Source organism: Danio rerio, chromosome 1 (assembly GCF_052040795.2).
Source record: "Danio rerio strain M-AB ecotype USA chromosome 1, GRCz13ab, whole genome shotgun sequence".
Lineage (NCBI taxonomy): Eukaryota > Metazoa > Chordata > Actinopteri > Cypriniformes > Danionidae > Danio > Danio rerio.
This window is the reverse complement of record NC_141021.1, coordinates 27,275,674-27,297,375: the sequence shown is the minus strand read 5'-3', so window position 1 is coordinate 27,297,375 and position 21,702 is coordinate 27,275,674. Positions and strand designations below refer to the sequence as shown.

General features: G+C 32.7%; 2 protein-coding genes across 7 annotated transcripts in view; both read left to right on the top strand.

The window, feature by feature from the left end:
• The first annotated feature begins 318 nt into the window (after positions 1–318).
• On the top strand, positions 319–19,527 carry myoz2b (myozenin 2b). Of its 5 annotated transcripts, XM_087235326.1 has the most exons (7): positions 319–651; positions 731–764; positions 3,015–3,127; positions 5,189–5,355; positions 7,976–8,087; positions 16,478–16,661; positions 18,601–19,513. In XM_087235326.1, exons 3-7 carry the CDS (start codon positions 3,043–3,045, stop codon positions 18,824–18,826), a joined length of 774 nt encoding a protein of 257 aa, XP_087091452.1. In that variant the 5' UTR covers positions 319–651; positions 731–764; positions 3,015–3,042; the 3' UTR covers positions 18,827–19,513.
• Positions 19,528–20,847: 1,320 nt separating this feature from the next.
• usp53b (ubiquitin specific peptidase 53b) overlaps positions 20,848–21,702 on the top strand; it is a 66,106-nt gene continuing 65,251 nt past the window's right edge. For both annotated transcript variants that reach the window (XM_087237215.1, XM_087237214.1), the window contains exon 1: positions 20,848–21,124. The gene's annotated coding sequence lies outside the window, so the exon portion shown is untranslated. The remainder of the gene's footprint in view (positions 21,125–21,702) is intronic.

The window sequence follows — 21,702 nt, the reverse complement described above, 5'->3', positions numbered from 1 at the left end:
GTCCTGATTATTGAGCGTCACAGTTTACAGTGTATGTATATATATATATATATATATATATATATATATATATATATATATATATAATTATTAATAAAGATTTTAAAGTAATCATTTACCAACAATAAAATTGTACTCATCATTTACTCACCCTCAAAATGTTTCCTTACCTTTATGAGTTTCCATTTTCTGTTGAACTGAAAACAAGATAGTTTGATAAATTTTAGAAACATCACTGACATCCATAGGAGGAAAACAAATACTATTCAAGTCAATAGTTACCCTTTTCCAACATTTAAAAAAAATATTTTGTGTTCAACAGAAAAAAAAAACTCAACCAGGTTTGTCACAAGAGAAGTTTGAGTAAATGTTAGTAAATGATGATGGAAACTGAAAATCGGTCTTAAATGACAATCAAGAAAATCCCAGTCTATGGTGCAAACTGTTTTACATACTAAACCCTCGTCGGTTTTATCCACTTACATAGACTTGTGTACACTTTATTCTTATGCATAGGCTACAGCTGTACCTCCCTCCCCCTCCATACCATCTTATTGCATTGTGAGAGGTTTGAGTGCTGAACACAGCTAAAATTAGCCTATTGATGTAAGCTGGCGTTCCGCTAACACCCGCACACACCCCCACCTCAGTGTAAGTCAAGAACAGAGTGTGAGACAAAGACAAATCTGGCCGGATCGATCTACCTAAAGTAACCTCTTGCTTTGTACAGGTACTGAACTGAAGAAAACACGCAGCTCTAACAGGTAAGATGATGGCCTTCCTTCAGAGAATGTGTGCTGTGATGACATGATAACAACCATGCTTTATAACAATGCTGGGGTTGTGTTTTCTGGACAGTTCTGACACTTAAACTGATAACAAAGCATTGGTGTCTTTTACATTTTAAAAGTCATTTAAAAGAATGATGAGGATAAATGAGAATGATAACTAAGGCAGAAGTTCTAACACAAGAAAAGCTATTTTAAAATTATTGTTTAGAAATTTCCCTTTCTGAACAACGCAACTATTGTTACACTTAAAAAATATATATAATATATAAATATATATAATATATTTTTATATATAAAATATAATATTTTATAATAAATACATTATATATATAATAATATACAGTTTTACAATTTTGACACAACAAAGTATGCAAGTAGAGAGTGTTAATATTATTTAGCCTTTAACAAAAAGATTATTTAATGACTACACAAACTAGTTGAATCTCGACTCACATTGAAAAGAAAGTGTCAGAAAATGACCTCTGAGAGTGTTTGATAAGAGTAGCAAGTAAAGGATGTAATGGAATGTGCCAAGAAAGTTTTTGTTGGCAGTGATTGGCCTCAGTAACCCAATCAACAACCTGCACACAATGTTCCGTCACCAGCTCATGCATAACCACTGATTTATATGACTTCATGACATATGACATCTTGCTCTGTGTAAAGAGTTGGCAAATGCTCCGGTAAGTTTCACCTCTACACTTTGAGGAAGAACTTTTGGTGACTTGGAAAACCTAAATGTGTGGATTTTTTTACACAGCTAAAAAATCAATAACTGCATATTAATCATCAACCATTTGTAGAGAAGAATTAAGAACACTCAAAAAAACTATTTATTTAAAACAAGTTTTATCAAAGGTTTTCTGGTATAACTTAATTGTTTTATGTTCAATTTACTTAAAAGCTTGTAAAAGCTAATAAGTTAATGTCATTTTTTTCATGTCGCCCCAACACAAATCGATTGTGTATTTTTTACAGTGAAAAATGTTGTGTATTTTTACAGTATTTTAACACTGTTTAAAAAAAAAGCTGGGTTCCACACAATTTCTTCATGACGTCCCAACATAGATCGATTAAGTAACTTAATCATTTTTGTAACTTTAATTGAACATAAAACAATTAAATTGTACCAAAAAAAAAAAAAAAAAAAACTTAAGAAGTGTATTGTTTCAGCTTACTTTAAATAAGGAGTTTAAACAATCGTTTTTTGAGTGGTGGTATACTTTTCTATTTCAGTTATAAAAAAACACTAATGTGAAAGCCTTTTTTCTGCCACAGGATAAAATATGTAGTTGCACATTTTTATATTATAATTTTAATTCTGAGTTTATTTCCATTCAGAGAAAAAAGTCAGAATAGATTTAGGTCAAAATAATATAAGCAAAATAAATAAATAAATAAATAAATAAAATTTCAAATGTGCAATATATGAAATAACCTGATATTATAAAAACTACATTTGAATTCTGAATTAATGTTACAATTATCAGTTTATATTTTACCATTATTAATTGTGATAAATTTTATAGTTTATATTTTCATTAAAAAGAAGAATTTTTACATTAAAAAAAGTTATTCCACATAATTTTGTTACTTTAACTTATTATAAAGTTAACTACTTAATTTCAAGCCAGTTTAATAAACTTTCACCGTTAACTTTATTCACAAAAACATCAACAAAGTTTTTAAAAGCATTATAAATGTGAGATATTAACTCACAATACTGAGTAGAAAACTTAAAAATGTGAGAAGCAAAATCCCACTTGCAAAAAAGTCAGAAATGCACAGTAAAAAGCAATCAATTGGTTTACTTTTTAAAAGTAATAAAAACTTTGCCTTAAAAGGAAAAAGTAGACTGAAACTCACTGAGACCTGTAACTGTCGATACTGTATAGTTTGTATAATTAGAGAACATTATTCATACACTTAATAATTTTAAGCTAACCCAACTTGCTTTTTACCACCTGTAAGATAAAAGTTGCAATGTTTTTTTATTCTGTGATGGAAAAAAAGACAACATATTTGATGAATAATAACAAAAAATTGAAGTCATAACAATAGATTTTATTTTATCCTATTTATAGAGTTTACTGTCTTAATACAGGACTACTCATTTTCACCTTTCATTCTTTCAGACAGGTTTTTTTCAGGACAATCTCATTCATCTAAAAAGGATTTACATTTTTTTCCACGCCAAAAATCTTTGTCTTTTATGTATTGCAGCACCACTGGAATTCTGATTTAACGCAACATGTCACAGTTCAGCACTCTTTCAGTGCGTGAGAGGAAGATGCAGGCAGCTGCCCTTTGCCATGAGGTCCATGGTGGTGTCAACGGTATAATCTTCTATCAAAACTGCTCTCAGATCAGCAACAAATAATCACAGAGCACAATAAAGAGCATAGCTGCCAATCACAGAGAGAAAAGGCAACATTTAGAGTGTGGTTCAGGGCCACAGTCTCATTCTGGCCATAAATAATCTGTGGATGCTCTGCTGCCTGTAGCGGTGGATTCACTCTGTCATTGTCACAGGCTATTTCTGCAGAGGCTAAAGTTGGGAGGATGGGGCAGGACAGCTGTGCTGGAGCTGAAATGAGCACAGAATAAAGAGCATGGAGAACAAGAGCTTCTCCTATTTTAAAAAAAGCTTGCTCTGTTTAAAAAAAATAAAAAATAAACAATGAACACAGTGCATTGTTTTTGTTAGATTATTTTACATTAGAGATAATTAAGTATTCTGTATTGAGTTAGATCACAGCCCACATTAATACATCAATTATTGAACAAACAAAATTTACAGCACTTTTTTTTTTTAAATAGTAGTCTACCTAGCCTATTATAATCTTGGGGAAACAAGAGGATAACATGCACCTTTAATTTCCAGCCTAATGTAGAGGTAATTTACAAGAGCATGTTCTGGTGTTCAATTTACATAGCATATACAGTGCAGTGCAGCTGAAAACATTCATAAGCAAAACTTTAACTAAACCAACTACAAAACCTTTGAGATTAAATACTGTAAAGCTGGGGTTTATATCAAAAGTATAAATGATTTATTTGGCTGTTAATCAAAAGTGGGCAATGCAACTGGGGAAAGAAAACCTTTTAAACTGGGCAAACAACATTTTTTTTCCTGTAATTTCTGCTGAAATACTATTCTTTTATGTTGTTACTTTTGTTGTTAAATAATAATGTAACATCACAAAGAAAGAAGCCAGTGGTGCAATATGACTGAATAATGAGAAAAACATTTCAGTTTATATTTCACAATTCAAATCTTTCTACCATTTTGATAAGTGACAACATGCTTTTGTTACTTTAACTTATCCAAAAACATGAACTCCTTCATTTTCAAGCCACTTGGATAAAATATCTGAATTAAAATAACTTGTACAGTTAATGTGATTCACATTAAAGTTTGTGATTGCAACTGTTAGCTACCCTCTTGTTTCTCATCGATACAATTTAAAGCTATAAATGAGTGCTTTTTACTCCCTTGTTTCTCTAAACTTTTTATATTGTTTTCTTTTACTTACATTGTAGGTACATGGATATAGACTGTACAGGTGCACTAGCATTACAAAAAAACTATGCTGTAAATTTAGTTTACTTACTATGTAAATTGTGGGTTGTAATTTAAAGCTTTCCAAACATTCTTCTACTGAAAGATCGTTAATTTTACATTGGAGCACATGAAAAAAATTTATGATTTCTTTAAAATTTTGTTTGGAATCTTTTAGGAATAGCATATTAAGCTCTACTGAAAGATGCTGCAGCAATAGCTTATGACTGCACCTTGTATAACCTCCTATTAATTATAAAAAATCACAAGCATCATGTTTAACCCTTCAATAATGAACTTACCAGTTTCTATTAAGGCTGAATGATTTGTCCCGTGACCTGTCACAGAATGTGTGTCTAACACAGGCATTCAGACTCACACTAGCACCCTTTTTGTATTCTAGTTTTCTTTATATCATGATATATGATGTGTTGTTTGAATACCTGATACTGTACATGCAGTATGTATTTAAATATAAATCATATATGAAACATCCACATCATGACTTTCATACCTTTCATAGTTATGTCATTAACAGACATTATTGCGTTTAAACTGTAATAATACAAATTGCATACTGTAATTTTGAATACCATTCATTTACACACCGAATATCATTATTTCAATGCCATGATCCATACATTTTCAAATTAATTCATATATTAATATTAATGCTAAACACCTCCCACACAAACATTTCTACATACATATATATATATATATATATATATAAACACAATATGTTCATTTACAGTGTAGTTTATTTATATGTGCACATTATTTTTATACATAAATAAATGCATAATTATAAATTGTATGACATTAACGAACACAGGTGTTACTATGGACCTGGGAAAGAAACTTTCCACCCCAAAAGACATCATGCTGGAGGAACTTTCCCTCTTGTCAAACCGTGGATCACGTCTTTTTAAAATGCGACAACGGAGGTCAGACAAATACACCTTTGAAAGCATTCAGAATGAAGCCAATGCGCTTTTTAATGTAAGTAGCAGCTACACAAACACACTGGCCTGTCTGTATGTTGTGCATAACAAATCATTATGAGCTAATACAAATCATACAAATTAGTGTAATACATATTACGACATATTATGATAATAACAACACCTAGCCTACTTTTCACATGATGAAAGTGACTAAGATCTAATTTGATGTTCCAATTGGCAGATTACCACTGATATTGAGAGCAGTAAAGCTGAATTGTTCTGTTGTTGTGATTTGCTTGTCTGCGCTACTGTATGTGGGGTTACTTTGTTGGCTGATAAAGCAAGCATGTGTTCAGCTGAATGAATGGCAGCCACACATGGAAGATAGCAAATGCCACGTGCCCAGTGTCCTTCCACATGCTTCTTCTTTAGGGTCAGCACTGCCATGCGTCCCTGACAACCTACTTCATTTATCATTGTTTGTTTGTCTATGTGTGTTTGTGTGTGTCCATTCTCACCACTGTGCTTTAATTATAAATTATATCTTGTGTTTTATCAAATGAATGTTTCAATCAAAGAATATATAATTAATAAACTGTCTGTATACTGTATATACAGTACCCCAGGCTATAAATCTATAATGTACGGTGAATCACATCAACTCTAACAAACAAACAAACAAATAAACAGTGTACTATCTCTGGAGTAAATGCTTGTAATAAATCCTGAATCATTTAAATTGTAAAGTCACTAAATCTCCATCGCTCTGGCTGTGAAAATGATATTGATATATTAGCGTTTCTAAGAATTTTTCAGCAAGTGAACTCTTTACTATATAATTATTTTAGGATTTCCAATTCATTTGCATTTATAAATGGTCAAACCGCTTGGTTTACAAAAATGTTTATGACTATAATTAAAAATTAAAACAAAATATTAAGCAAATACCAGTTTGCAACATCAAGCAGCATAATTAGCTGTGTGTCTATAAATCAATTAGGTTTCAATGGCAGCACCTGCTCTTATGTGAAAGAATAAGGTCAATAGGTGTGTTCACTACTGACAGGTTTGCTTTGATTTAACAAGGTGTTTGCTTTGATTAAAGGCATAATATATAAGATATATATATAATATAATATATATAAAATTTTTCAAAAAACAAAACAAAACAAAACACTACAACAGTGTTATATATTTAGCAGTTTTATGTACTTATACTACATTTTATATATATGTAAATATATATATATATATATATATATATATATATATTTTTTTTTTTTTTTTTTTTTTTTTTTTTTTGAAAACATGATAATACCAAAGACATGTAAGTATTTTGTATTTTTCTTTAGACAGCAAAGAGCAGCATTATACTAGAACCTTGAAATTTATTTAATTTGATAAAACAGTGCTGCACACAATAAAAGCTGTGCTGAGCTTTTGACCTTTGTCTATTACTAATATTTTAGATCATCCATAAAAATTATTTCTGCAGCAGTCCAGTGGCTTGTAATGATTTCACAAAGCATCATCAAATGGCTGTTTCTTAATTCTAAGAACGCAAAGAACGGACTTGCGTTCTTGTGGAAACCGGTCTTGCCAAGTTATTTTGAAAGAAGGAACTCGAGAGACCGCGAGAACAGAGAACCCGTCCTGTGAGAAATGAGATGCTACATTCTTCCCTGGTTCTTCCTGATGGTCACACGACCTTCACGTTTTTATTGGAAAATGATTTAAGCATTACAGCATTCATACAACGATTTTTTGTTTTTCCCCTTTTTATTTTATATACTATGCATAGAGATCTTACAAATATATGTTGCACAATACAAATAAAACTAATTTTAATACGAATTTTAGCAAATACGCACAAAATGTTTTATGCCTTAATTAAGATATTCATGGTAATGTTTACTTTTACCGATTCGTTAAGGGAAACTCCTGAGATAAATAATGTAAATCTCCAAAATTAATTAAATGAAATCTAAATGAAATGCGCTTCCCACCTCCTTATTCAGCTGCAATGACTTCTGCGACTTCTCAAGCGAATTTTGTGCTCAAGTCTGCATCAATGTGTCCTCGATATCAATAACAAATCCGGGAACTTTCACACATCCTCTGTTCTTGAGTATTGGAGCTGAAATTTGGCAGTTGATGATGATGTTACACGAGGATGCAAGATCGTTGAAAAATGCATATTGAGAAACAGCCTATGTCTTTGTTTGTTGTGAATACATGCCCTCTAGTGGCAAAAAATACATACTGTACCTTTAAAACAATCTCTAGTGTCTAAGTGTGGTACTGTGTGTGTGTGTGTGTGTGTGTGTGTGTGTGTGTGTGTGTGTGTGTGTGTGTGTGTGTGTGTGTGTGTGTGTGTGTGTGTGTGTGTGTGTTTTCTTTGATAAAACGATGTCAGTTTGCATCTGATCAGTTTTAACAATGACAGTGTGAACGCAAAGCAGACTGGGACTATTAGAAACAATTTTCTGCTTCATTTAAAACTTTATTGCCATTTTGTGTACAATGTGAAATATACTTTTTATTATAAAGCTGTTTAGAATATACAATATAACGGTTTTTACGTCTTTTACTACAATGCACAATGTAGAAAGTTAATGTCAAAGATGAATGTTGGAAATACCGTGGACACAATTTAAATTAGTATTTCATTTCAGAATGAAAATCAAGCTAATGCTGAAAACTCAGAAAACAAAGGAGTTGCATCAAAAACTCCACCAAATACACCAGATCCCAGAAACCCAGCGAACCCTGAGGACATTGCACCAGGTATGTCAAAAGTAACAATTTTTGAAACATTATTTCATTGTCTTAATTCAAGATAATTGTACCATTATTCATATTCATTTAATTGGCAATGAGTGCCCAAATTTGCCCATTTAAATTGAGGTAACAAACATATATTCTGTTTTAGAAACTTAAAAGGTTTAATAAACTAAAAGGTTTATTATAAATTACTAAAGCCTAAAGTATACATCAGTGTAGGACATTTGTCTGGTGTGTGCTAAACCCAACGTGGATTTTTAACAAGGGTGCACAAATGAAATTTCCAGCAACAATATTTCCACCAAAGAATTTCGAGATTTTCAATCAGGTTTAGACTAAAATTTTACCTGGTTGTTTCAATATTTGAATGTTTTATATATATATATATATATATATATATATATATATATATATATATATATATATATATATATATATATATATATATATATATATTTTTTTTTTTTGAGGAACTGCTTTACCTGTTTTGTTGTATGATGGGATTCATTGCCCTGCATCCAAATGTCTGGGTGATTAGGTGATGAACATATAGAAAGGAACCACATGTTTCCAAAGAAACTTCTGATAGTTTGCATACTTTGTTATAGCTGTACTCTAGCCAAGTACTACTAACTAAAACTACTGTGTCTTTCAGTCAAAGTACATTTTTATATTGGATTGTGAAAAAAAAAAAAAAAAAAAAAAAATATATATATATATATATATATAATAATATAATAATCTGTTTTATTCAATTTGTCTTAAAGCAACCGCCTAAAAACTTAAAAAACATTTGCCTTTTTCAAATCAATATTTTTACTTTAAACAGCAGATTAAATGTCATGAAAACATGAAAAAAGTGGAACACAGTGAAAATGTTTAAAGGAAACCCTAAAACGTTATGGACCTGGTTATTTAGCTTATGGATATTTAGGGTAATAAATAAAGATAAGGGTGACGCAGTGGTGCAGTAGGTAGTGCTGTCGCCTCACAGCAAGAAGGTTGCTGGGTCGCTGGTTTGATCCTCGGCTCAGTTGGCATTTCTGTGTGGAGTTTGCATGTTCTCCCTGCGTTCGTGTGGGTTTCCTCCGGGTGCTCCGGTTTCCCCCACAGTGCAAAAACATGTGGTACAGGTGAATTGGGTAGGCTAAATTGTCCGAAGTGTATGAGTGTGTGTGTGAATATGTGTGTGGATGTTTCCCAGAGATGGGGAGCGGCTGGAAGTGCATCTGCTGCGTAAAAATGTGCTGGATAAATTGGCGGTTCATTCCACAGTGGCGATCCCGGATTAATAAAGGGACTAAGCCGACAAGAAAATGAATGAATGAATGAATAAAGACAAGGGAATCGGGATATTAAAATAAACAAACAAAAACTCCCCTACAACTTTACTGAGCAATATTCACGGCACAGCAGCGTCTGTCACATTTTTGGGTCCCCTTAAAACATTTACATTGTGTTTAAAATTATTTGTGTTGTGAGAAAATGCAGCATGTTTTTTTTTTATAAATTGCATGTGTGCTTTCAAACAGATGAAGATCTTTTCTTAATTTGCTGGTGTTTATTGTAACTGCATGCGTTTTCTTAAATTGCAGCACGTAAAGCTTTCTTGGCCCCTGTATTAAATACTATATATATATATATATATATATATATATATATATATATATATATATATATATATATATATATATATATATATATGTATGTATATATATTTATATAAAATTATAATATGAAATTTTCAGCCAAATCAAAACTATAATTTGAGGGTAATTTATATATTTATCTAAATGTAACTAATTACAATACTTTTTTAGGTTGGTCCAAAGCAAGATTATACTTTGATCTAAGATTGAAAAAAGTTTTTTCTACTTCAAATTAAATAAAATTTTTGTTTGAATTTAAAGTTAAATAATTAAAAAAGCTGGTAACACTTTATAATAACTACACACTACGAACCATTTATTAAGCATCAACAATTAGTGAATTCATAATCTGTTAAGAATTAACTCTACATTAAAAAACGTTAGTAAACGGTTTATAACTGAATCTACAAATGCTGTATTCTTGACTTTATAATCTGCCTTATATTTGTACTTTCATACTTTGGTAATATTTTATTTTTTACTATTTCTAAATTAAGTATTGCTTTATTTGCAAGGCAGTGGCGCAGTAGGTAGTGCTCTCGCCTCACAGCAAGAAGGTCGCTGGGTCACTGGTTTGAACCTCGGCTCAGTTGGCGTTTCTGTGTGGAGTTTGCATGTTCTCCCTGCCTTTGCGTGGGTTTCTTCTCCCTGCCTTTGCGTGGGTTTCTTCTCCCTGCCTTTGCGTGGGTTTCCTCTGGGTGCTCTGGTTTCCCCTACAGTCCAAAGACATGCGTTACAGGTGAATTGGGTAGGCTAAATTGTCCTTAGTGTTTGAATGTGTGTGGATGTTTCCCAGAGATGGGTTGCGGCTGGAAGGGCATCTGCTGCGTAAAAACTTGCTGGATAAGTTGGTGGTTCATTCCGCTGTGGCGACGCTGGATTAATAAAGGGACTAAGCCGACAAGAAAATGAATGAATGTATTGCTTTATTTACAAACCATTTATTTAAGCATAGTTGGTTGTTTTTTTAGATCATTCAGAATGAGTTAGTAAATGATTAATAAACTATTCAAACTAACATTTATAAATCTTATTACTCAGGCATATACTGTAGTAACAGTTGCTATGTATGTGAATAAATGGTTTATTAACTCAGTTTCATGCAGTTTTGTGACCTAATCCAAAGTGAGGACTATTAATACTTTATAAAGCCCTTATAAATGACATTTAAAGGTTCAGTTAAATTCTAAACTGGAAAAACATGAACAACTTTATTTATTTGTAACACAAATGTAACTGTACTTCAAATAAAAAAAAAATCTTTGAAACCTTATGTAAAATAAAAGTAGTTTAAACATAGTATCCTATTATATTGTTAAATTATTATATAGTTGTTGTTTTATCCAATTTTATGTCATATTTAACATTCCTTTATTCAGCAATGTTCAAACTTTACAATAATTTTACTTTTTAGATATTGCAAAGATTAATGTTCATTTGATACCAAGTCATTTATAAGGGATTTATAAAACATTAATAGTCCTCACTTTAGTTAAGGTCACAAAACTGCATGAAGTTGAGTTAATAAAGCATTTATTAACATATTAGTTAACTACTACCATATGCCTGAACAATAAGATATATAAATGTTAATTTTAATAGTTTATTAATCATTTTCTAACTCATTCTGAATGATCGTAAAAGCCTCCAACTACTCTTAAATACAAATGGTTTGTAAATGATGCAATACTTAATTTAGTATAATGAAAAATCAACCAGTCACTTTTTATGTAAGCACAATTATTAAGGTTATAAATGTGGTTATATTCTTGGTTACAAGAATACAGCATTTGTAGCTGCAGTTATTAACTGCTTACTAATGTTTATTAATGTAGAGTTAATGCTTAACAGATAATGAACTCACTAGATTAATAAATGATTCATAGTGTGTAGTTATTATAAAGTGCTACCTGCTCCTGCTGCAGAAAACATACTCAAACCATGAAACTTTGTTTCCTGAAGGTTCGAACTTAGATAAACTCTATGATAAGATCTCTCTATCCAGAGCTGAAAAAGAAAACCAGTTGCATCTGTGGTGTTGAACTGATTGCCCACATTACCTTCCATGCATTTGTCTTTTATGGAAGATTTGCCTTTTTGTGGGACATGCTTGAGATAGAAACATTGCAAACATTTTTTTAAATGACAAATTTGAAACAACAAACCTTTCCCTTTGGCCTCTATCTGGACAGTCTGCTTCAGTCACTTTAGAATGGCTCACTGTCTGATCATTTTCAATTATCTCATTTTATAGTGTGCTTGTTGCTTGTGTTTGTATATGTTCCAAAACTGCTGATAGGAGAACAGTTTCAGATTGCATACCTCAAATAAGCAGTAAAATTAGACCTTTTAGCAATCAAAGGTTGTTTACAAACTTTAATCACTGCCCTGTTTTGTAACCGTGCGTACAGTAAGACTGGCACATCTTTTGAACAGATTTCACATTATTTAGTTTATCTCATATTTAAGTTGTAAACACTGAGTCAGGCCATTGTTTCACAGTCAGAAATTAAATGACATTAGGAGACAGAACAAGAACAATAAAATACTACTGAAGACGACTACTGAAAATACTACTAAAAAAAGTGATAAATGCTTGTGTGAGTGGATTAAATAAATTCTCAACTCTGCACTGTTAGACCTTACCGGGCATTTTTACAGTAGAATACTGGCAACACTGTTGCCAGTTACTCACTGTAAAAGTTTGGTTACAGTAAGTAACTGGCAACACTGTTGCCATTTAATTACTGTAACTTAACCATTACAGTGAGTGGCTGGCAACAGTGTTGCCAGTTATTTACTGTAACCGAACCATTACAGTGAGTAGCTGGCAACAGTGTTGCCAGTTAATTACTGTAATAGAGCAGTAGTGGTAACTAACTGGAAACTGTGTACAGTTAATTACTGTACTGTGGTGTTACAACTCACAGCATTATACTGCATACACATTAATAGTATGTCATAGTCTTACTAAGATTAATTAGTATTCTTACCTGTTATTAAAAATAGAAGGCATAAAAATTTAGACAAATGTATTTTATTGTTTTGGCAGCAAACAAATATACAACAGAAAATGTATAACAAAATTAAGAAATCAGCAGATATAAATGTCATCTTTCATATTACAGGTCTGCACAGTAAGGCTGCGGTCACACTAACGTTTGAGCATGCAAAATTCTGTCATACGGCACTGCGAAAAGAAGTGGGATTAAACAAAATAATTAGAGATTGAAAAAACAAGCGACTGGTCCATAGTTAAAATTTTTGTTCAGACAGGTCATGTTTTGATCTTTGATTGGTCTCAAGCAATCACATGATGTGATTTCGCAGGTCAGAGATCTCCAAGTTTGAACTTTCCAATGCTGCGAACAGTGAAATTTTTTGCATGAGCTAGCATTCCAGGTCTGCAGCATTCACATGCGTATGAATGGAAGTCTAGAGGAAGAAAAGTGCAGTGTGACTGGGACTTTAAGCTGTAACTCTAATTGAACACACCTGATCAAACTAATTAAGGCTTGTTAGAAATCTACAGGTAATGTTGAAGCAGGGTGTGAACTAAACTCTGCTGCGCTGCTGTCCTCCATGAACTTGGAGTTTGACCCCCATGGTATATAGCATATTTTTAAAGCAACTGCCAACATTTATCACAATCACATATCAAATAAAAAAATGCATGCATGCACACACACACGCACGCACGCACGCACGCACACACACACACACACACACACACACACACACACACACACACACACACACACACACACACACACACACACACACACAGAAAGTGCTGCAGTAAAATGTGTTTCTCTCTCCTCAATGCTGACCATGCAAAAAAAGAAAAAACTAAACAGCAAAAAACACAAAATATTTATTTTATTTTTTAAAGTTTCAAATAATGAAAAAATAAGCATATGAAAAGAACACACACATATTCTCTCTCTCTCTCTCTCTTTCTCTCTCTCTCTCTCTCTCTCTCTCTCTATATATATATATATATATATATATATATATATATATATATATATATACATGTTTGTCAAACACAGGCAGATACTGTGTCAATTCTCAATAAAAAGTTCAAAATAAGTATAAAAAACAAAAACAAAGTCGGCAACACCGAAAATCCAAAGGATCCAATCTTTTATTGCTATAATTATTATCTACTTTAAAATCTCATGACCACAAACTTTTCTATTGTTTCTAATATAAATTCATAGGTGGAAACACAGCTCTGAAAAATACTTTGCAACAAACTCACAACCTGGGACCTGACAATGGAGCTTTTGTGTGTGGATAGTTATTTGTATCATATTTTTTGTGATTCCCTGTGATGATTTCTGTGCACATGTTAACTTACTGAGGTGATGGAATTTATTGGTTTTTATGTGCATAAACTTTTAGCATCTGTACATTATTGCAATATGCAATATCCAATAAATAAATATACTTAAAAGCGAGGAGAGGCTAACTAGCTAACAATGTAGCTTTCAAGTACACAGTTCAAGATAACAACAATATAACTTAAAACACAGCCTTATTTTAGAAACCCTCAAAAACATTTTAACACATTTTACTTACTCATTGTAGATTCTTATTTAAAGCCTAAAACATCAGACTCTACATCTGAATTGATAGACAGAGAATAGAGCACACTCAGCAGTAAACAAATCAAACACCTGGCTCCCTTAAAGAGCCAGCATTTTCTGAAAACTTTTTCTAATACCTTTGTGTTTAGAATAAGACAGCCTGTGGGAGTGTGGTGAGGCCTAAATCATTGTCTTCTGACTTTAAAATGCACGTCTCTATAAACAGCAACATGAAGCATCAGAGTAAATGGGACAGTAATGGTTGAACAGTAATTTGCCATTTATTGTCACAGTACATAAAGTAAATTACTGTAATTTATCCTTTGCATTACACAATTTTATACAAACTCTACTCCTTTTACAGTAAAATACTGTTTCCTTTCATTACAGCAAAACACTGACTAGTTTGCAGTTATTTACTGCATAATCTACAGGGGAAGAGTGCAGTTAAGCTTTAACCCTAATTAAGCACACCTGATCAAACTAAATCTAAAGGTAGTGTGTTGAAGCAGGGCTGGAACTAAATTCTGCTAGGCTTCGGCCCTCTAGTAGTTTGACACCCCTGGAGCATAGCATATTTTCAAAGCAACTGCCTACATTTATCACAATTATGCACATATTGTTTAATAAAAACAATTAAAATATGCAAACTTCATCCATAGAAAAAAAAATGATGATAAATAATCTGATCCTCATGTAGTCCCAAATCTGTAGTAATAATAAAAAAACACCAAAATTACATGATTTATACATTTATGTAGGAAAGTCTTTAAACTATACTGTTAATGCCACTTTTACTTACTTTAATTGAAGTTTTCCAAACAAATTCATTGAGTCTCTGCAAACATGTATGTACGTGCTGTTTAAGATATATTTTTTAAATAACACATTTTTACTAGTCATTTAGCAAAATACTAATATTCAGTTGAAAGTGCAAGTTAAAAGCTGAACTATAGGTTAAATTAGGCAAATTAGACTAATTATAGAAACGTAAACAAAGTTATAAGAATTATTATGACAGTTTCTTTGCTCTGTGTGAATATTTTTGCCTTTAAATGCATTTCATCCATATATGCTTAGCCTTTAATGATCTCTGTGGCATTGGTTGACTCCTGATACTCAATGTTAAAACATAAAAGAAACCAAAGAAAACACATGGCTGCAGTGAAATTCAGCTTATCATCAATGCAATGTCCCACTCTCCCCTCAATACTGACCATTCACATATCAAAACTGAACAGTAAATATATATAAAATTATATAATAAATATAAATAGCAACATAAAGCATCAGAGTAGATGGGGCAGTAATGGTTGATCAGTAATTTACCATTTATTATGACAGTAAATATCTGTAATGGATACATAGAGTAAATTACTGTGATTTATTCTTTGCACTACAGAATTTCATACAAATCCTGCTTCTTTTACAGTAAAATACTGTTTTCTTTCATTACAGCTAAACACTGGCTATTTTACAGTTATTTACTGCATAATCTACAGTAAGGGTTAACAGTGTGTTTTAAAGGGGCATACACATCTGCATTGCTCTTAAAATGTTGAAGAAAGTAAGCTCATAAAAAATAATACATTTATTGTATATTTGTAATGGCTCATGAGTCAGGAGGTTTGCTATAGTCTTGCTTATTATCCACTTTCAATAGCTTGGGAGATGCTTATAAAGCCTTGTATCGTTTGTGAAAGAGCAAGTGCAGTGGAATCAGAGCGAGTGAAAAGAGAACATGATAGTGACAGCACATGCCAACCCCAACTCACTATTTCTAGCTGAGTGAATCACTCTGAGTAACTTTAAAAAGGTTAAAAGCGGTATGCGTGTCTGTTTGAATGTTCAGTAAATGTTTGCTGATTTTGCTTTGCAACAGTCTTTAAGATTACATTGTTCCACAAGAACAAAAACAAACCTCCATTTTGCATTACTTTGACTTTTTGAATTGTAGGTTATTTTATTTTCTTTCAGTTTAATCTACCTGATTTACTTTTGCTCCTTTCATTTTAATTTCAGTTCACGCATTTTAATTTATATTGTTTGTCCTGTACAAGATTAACTACAATTGTTGAGAACTACAATGTATTTAAACCTTCATCTCTTCATTACTATATCCACTGAATTTTTATTTGTATTTTTCTCTCAGGATATGGAGGTCCTTTGACAAACATTCCTCCAGAGAGGTTTAATGCCACAGCTATGCCCAAATCCTACCACTCCCCCTGGGAAGAGGCCATCATCAATGACCCCACACTGGCTGACACACTTAAAGTTCACATGCCAGTGCCTGAACCGAAAGTAGAGCTGCCTGACTACAAAAGCTTTAATAGGTACTGCATTTTGTTTCTTATGGTCATCATGAAACACCAGAAATATGTGAATACTGTTTTAACAATAGTATATTATTTGGTTTCAATTACATTTTTATGAAAATATATATTTTATCAGGACAGATCCAGATCTCTTCTTATAGGGTGACCTGGCCAATATGGCAGCACAAAATGTTTCACATTTAACAAAAGACAAACAAAATTTGCTCTGTTCTGATTTGACAAATTCATTCATTCATTCATTTTCTTTTAGGCTTAGTCATAGCAGAATAAACTACAAATTTATCCAGCACGTGTTTTACGCAGCCAATTCCCTTCCAGCTACAACCCATCACTGGGAAACATCCATACACTCCATCACACACATACACATACACACACTATAGACAGTTTAGCTTACCCAATTCATCTATACCACATGCTTTTAGGCTTGTGGGGGAAACCAGAGCACCCGAAAGGAAACTCACGCGAACACGGGGAGAACATGCAAACTCCACACAGAAATGCCAATTGACCCAGCCGGGGCTCAAACCATTGACTTTCTTGCTGTCAGGCGATTGTGCTACCCACTGCGCTACCGTGCTGCATTGATACAACAAATATTATAAGAAAAATAAATGAAGACGATAAATCATAACAAGTGCAGATTCTTCCCTTTACAGTAGTTGAAAGTAATGAAAGTGGGTAGTGTTTTCAGCATTTACTCACACCACCATAATCTAACACACGAAATGAAAGAACTTGATTATCTCGCTTCAAAAAGAAAACATAAGTGAAAAAAACGATTTTAATCTTAGTTTTTTCACAGTTTTTCTGTTGAGAATCCCAATTTGACCATATACCCATGCAAGTATTTAGAACAATTTACTTTCAACAGAATACCCTTATAAAATATGTTGATCTATTTACATTAAATGCTTTTACATTGTTTTAAAGGTTATGTATGCTTAGTAATATTTTTTTTTTCATTAAATAGTAGTAATGGCAGTTTACATTGTAAAGTTTTTTTTATGTATGAGACATATATAGTTGCCAAGGGGGGACAGACAACATTTAGTCCTTTAATCTGAGCAGTACAGCACCATCCTGAGGAAATGAACAGGAGGTGCAGTCTCAATATCCATAAATCCCAATAGTTTTTTAAAGGAACTGATGACAGTGGTGTTCAAGATTTTATCATCATCATCATCATCATCATCATCATCATCATAATTATTATTATTTTCTGCTGTATATACCCCATCATGATATCAATACACACAATTGATCATTACCTTATCAATTTGATTTCAAATATAAAGTGATAAATATATAAATATAATAAATATAAAATTTACAGCAAAGTTTTGTTTTTAAGTTACTTTAGAGCAAAATATTTAATCACAAAAATCTAAATAAATGAATAAAAATTTATTAAACATATTTATCATTAGTTATCATAAAGTAAATCACTGTTACCATTACATCTTTTAGAAATGACAAATCTATTTATAATCTATTTAGTCTATTTATCAGAGGACAAAACATAAGCATAAAACTCATAGAAAACATAAGCATAGTCACCTAATATCCATATTATTTTAAAGCTATTGAATATTATGCAATTCTTTTGCTTAGCTTTTTTTTTTAAAGATATGCAGATTTTTTATGTTGAATCTTGCTGCTGATGTTTCAATGTTTGCAATTATATCTGTTCAGTATTTGTAAACATGGCACTTTCTGATCTTGTGCATTTACTTCAGCTCACGGAAAAAGCTTGTTTATAGTGAGTTATGATTTAAGTGGTGGTTGTCAGTGTATTTTAAATATACAAAACAGTACATCATGTAGATATATTGTTAAAAATATCATTTAAATAAATATAATTTCTTTTTTTATCAGAAACTGTAGAACGTACACCTGTAGAGATGCTTCACTAAAATAAAACTCTGTTTCTCAGGGTTGCTACACCATTTGGCGGTTTCGAAAAAGCTCCACGAGGAATCACCTTTAAGCTTCCAGAGATGGACTTGAATACTCCTCAATACCCTGAGCTTCAGGATCATTCAGCCAAGCGGCCCACTTTCAACAGGACAGCCCAGGGGTGGATCTCTGAAGGCACACCTTTAATTTTACCCACCGTCTCTCTGGAGCCTTTTGAGATCCCTGAGTCTGATGATCTGTAACACCAGTCCAACCCCAAACCCACTGAGCCTGATGGAAGTTTAAGGCTTTTGTAGATGTCCCCCATGTTAGCGTCTGATAACAGCCAAGTGTCATGTTTTATCAGTAAATATTGAACTTCTGTTCTTGGGACTAGTATTTTCACATATCATTTTTTAATGGATGCCAAATCAAAGAAAAAATGGATATCTAACAAAACAGTATCAAATGAGCAGCAGGAAATGAATCATTTTTAGTATCCATCACAGCATTACAAGTATTATTTACTGTAATTTATTGATATATCCAAGGTGTTGATTTTAATGCTGTGCATGGTTATACTGTGAAACAGTTTTCTAAGGTTGCATTCATCTTTATTAGTAAGTTTCATTTAGTACAGCATAAGATAATAGCTTGTTTTGCTCACATAAACAATCTTTGTAGTGTAAACAGCAACTCTTTGTCTAAAAGTAAAATTATTCATTTTAATCCTGTAATTAAATCTAATCTAATTTAATCAGGGATGAATCAATGGAGGAAACAGCCATGTAAATATAATTTGTTGAGTGCCTGAAATATTGTTTTTACTGTTAAAATATACTACTATAGATTTCTGTCTGAAACATTACATTCACTGTGTTAGAACTTGTACTGTAGCTTATAGAAATTAGTGTACCCAAACTGTGCAAATAAAATGATGAATTATTTGATTCTAGTTGTTGGTTACATATGTATGGTAGCATATTAAATCATCATCATCCAAAGCAGTCTCTGCAAGAATCTATCTCAGTTTCCCTGAGACACAACACACACACACACACACACACACACACACACACACACACACACACACACACACACACACACACACACACACACATACGCACGGACACATCCTATCTTCTGACATGGTCTATATTTACAGGAGTCATAAGTAGCCTTGAATTTGACACTCTGCACTGCAGCAACAGTAAACACAAAGACTTTTGGTCAGCAAATGCTTTCTTTAAGCTCAATAAATTGCACATAAAAAAACATAGCTACTTTATACTTAAAATGTATACTACATACACACACACACACACACACACACACACACACACACACACACACACACACACACACACACTTATCTATGGTCTTGTGGTCTGTTAGGCTGTTCTTGCCTGCAGCCGAGTTCACCCTCATTATTCACACAACTCTGTCCAACAAATGCTAATTATAGGTAACAATATAGATCATACAGACATTACATATGTAGGGTCATCAAGTATGTTAAGCATACAGCACTGTCCTTCAAAACACAAAAAGGACATGGCAAACATCATCAGCCTACTGTATGTGAATTATAGCCATTATTCAGTGGGTGATAATAAGAAATTAAAATAAATAAATGAATAAATAAAAAATAAAACATGAATAAATTTAATTATACCAATAAAGTATTATCTTATTCATCTTATTCAAAATAATAATCGCAATATCTATTTCAGCCTGTATGTTTTATTTTCGTGTTCATAATATTAATCATTTACCTATGTCTACATAAGTAAATAATTAATATTATAATATATCAATTCTTGTATAAAAATATAATAGGCTAATATTAAAAAATTTATTTGAACAACTAAAACAACACATTGTACCCTATTTGGGTCTTATTTTCTGACTAGGATATTATTTTGTCCCGGATTTCTGTAGAATTGCTTTGTTGTTGCGTAAGTTTTCGGTAATATCTCTGAGGTCATCCACGTCATACAGTTATAAGTCCTTTGGCTTCGTGTCTGTTTCGTCACACCATTTCATAAAACTGCGACAGTAATTTAATACAATAACAAAACATGACTTTGCATCTTTAAATTCAATGTGCTTGTGATGCACCAAGCGCTAGAGCACTGCAATCTAAATGTCACATCGGATGTTTTTTCTGGGTCTTTTGAGAATCTGTCAGAATCCACGCCCTCCGAACACGCGGGTTATTCCTGCGGAATGACAGTAAATAGTGTAGCGGTATATGCGGGGCGGAGTCAACGCGTCTAACTCCACATCCATCAGAATAATCTCCAGCTCAGGACCTGGACGGATAAACCCTCATGCTGATGAGAGAAAGTGGAGGAGCAGGAATGCGTGAACACGGACACGGCGCTGCGGTGTTATTGTGTTTGGGCCTGTAAGAGGATATCACCGTGTGGATTTACTGCGCTGAGCAATGAAGGATACCGACAGCAAATAACTTGAGTCGGACGCTTCTTGATGTGTGCATGTGGATAAACAGGCTTCTAAGCGCAGGATTTTATTACCAATATATTGGAGACGTGTAGGTGAGCTGCGCTTGTTTATTAATGTCTGTGTGTCAAAACTTAGCTAGCTCTCTGCATGTACATCATTTTTGGGCATCATAGGCGCGTTCTAATGCCTAAAAATGCGGCATAGAGCAGGTCACCTGAAGCGCATGCGCACTAACAGGTGTAACGGCACGCTGCTGCGCGCATTTCTGCTTTTGTTTATCATCTCATGCTCATACATAGCCTACCTTGACATGGAACCGTAGCTATCGATTCTATTTAACAACTACTTAGGGAGAGAGAAAACACAGTTTTAGAGCTATTTTGACAACGCATGGTTGTTTTAATGTTAAATGAGCTCATATAGTCAAATACACATTTCCTGACAGTTTTGCCACTGTTTTATATATAAAAAATGTTCGCTTATAAAACATACTCACGAATTATCACGAATACAGTTGTTTATTATTTTTTATGCACTACCTGTAATTTAATAAGACTGCCTTGCAGTATATTACACAAAAGTCATCTGTAAATAGTGAAATAGTGCAAGTGCTTATGGGAACCACACAGACTCCAGAAAAATAACGTCTTTGTTGTGGGTGTAACGTTAA

Bases quoted from the DNA above. Each gene is read 5' to 3' on its own strand.
- myoz2b (XM_087235326.1), top strand. From the start codon at position 3,043: ATGTCACAGTTCAGCACTCTTTCAGTGCGTGAGAGGAAGATGCAGGCA. The intron at 3,128-5,188 runs GTATAATCTTCT...TAACGAACACAG, and splicing joins GGTCCATGGTGGTGTCAACG to GTGTTACTATGGACCTGGGA. The intron at 8,088-16,477 runs GTATGTCAAAAG...TTTTTCTCTCAG, and splicing joins CCCTGAGGACATTGCACCAG to GATATGGAGGTCCTTTGACA.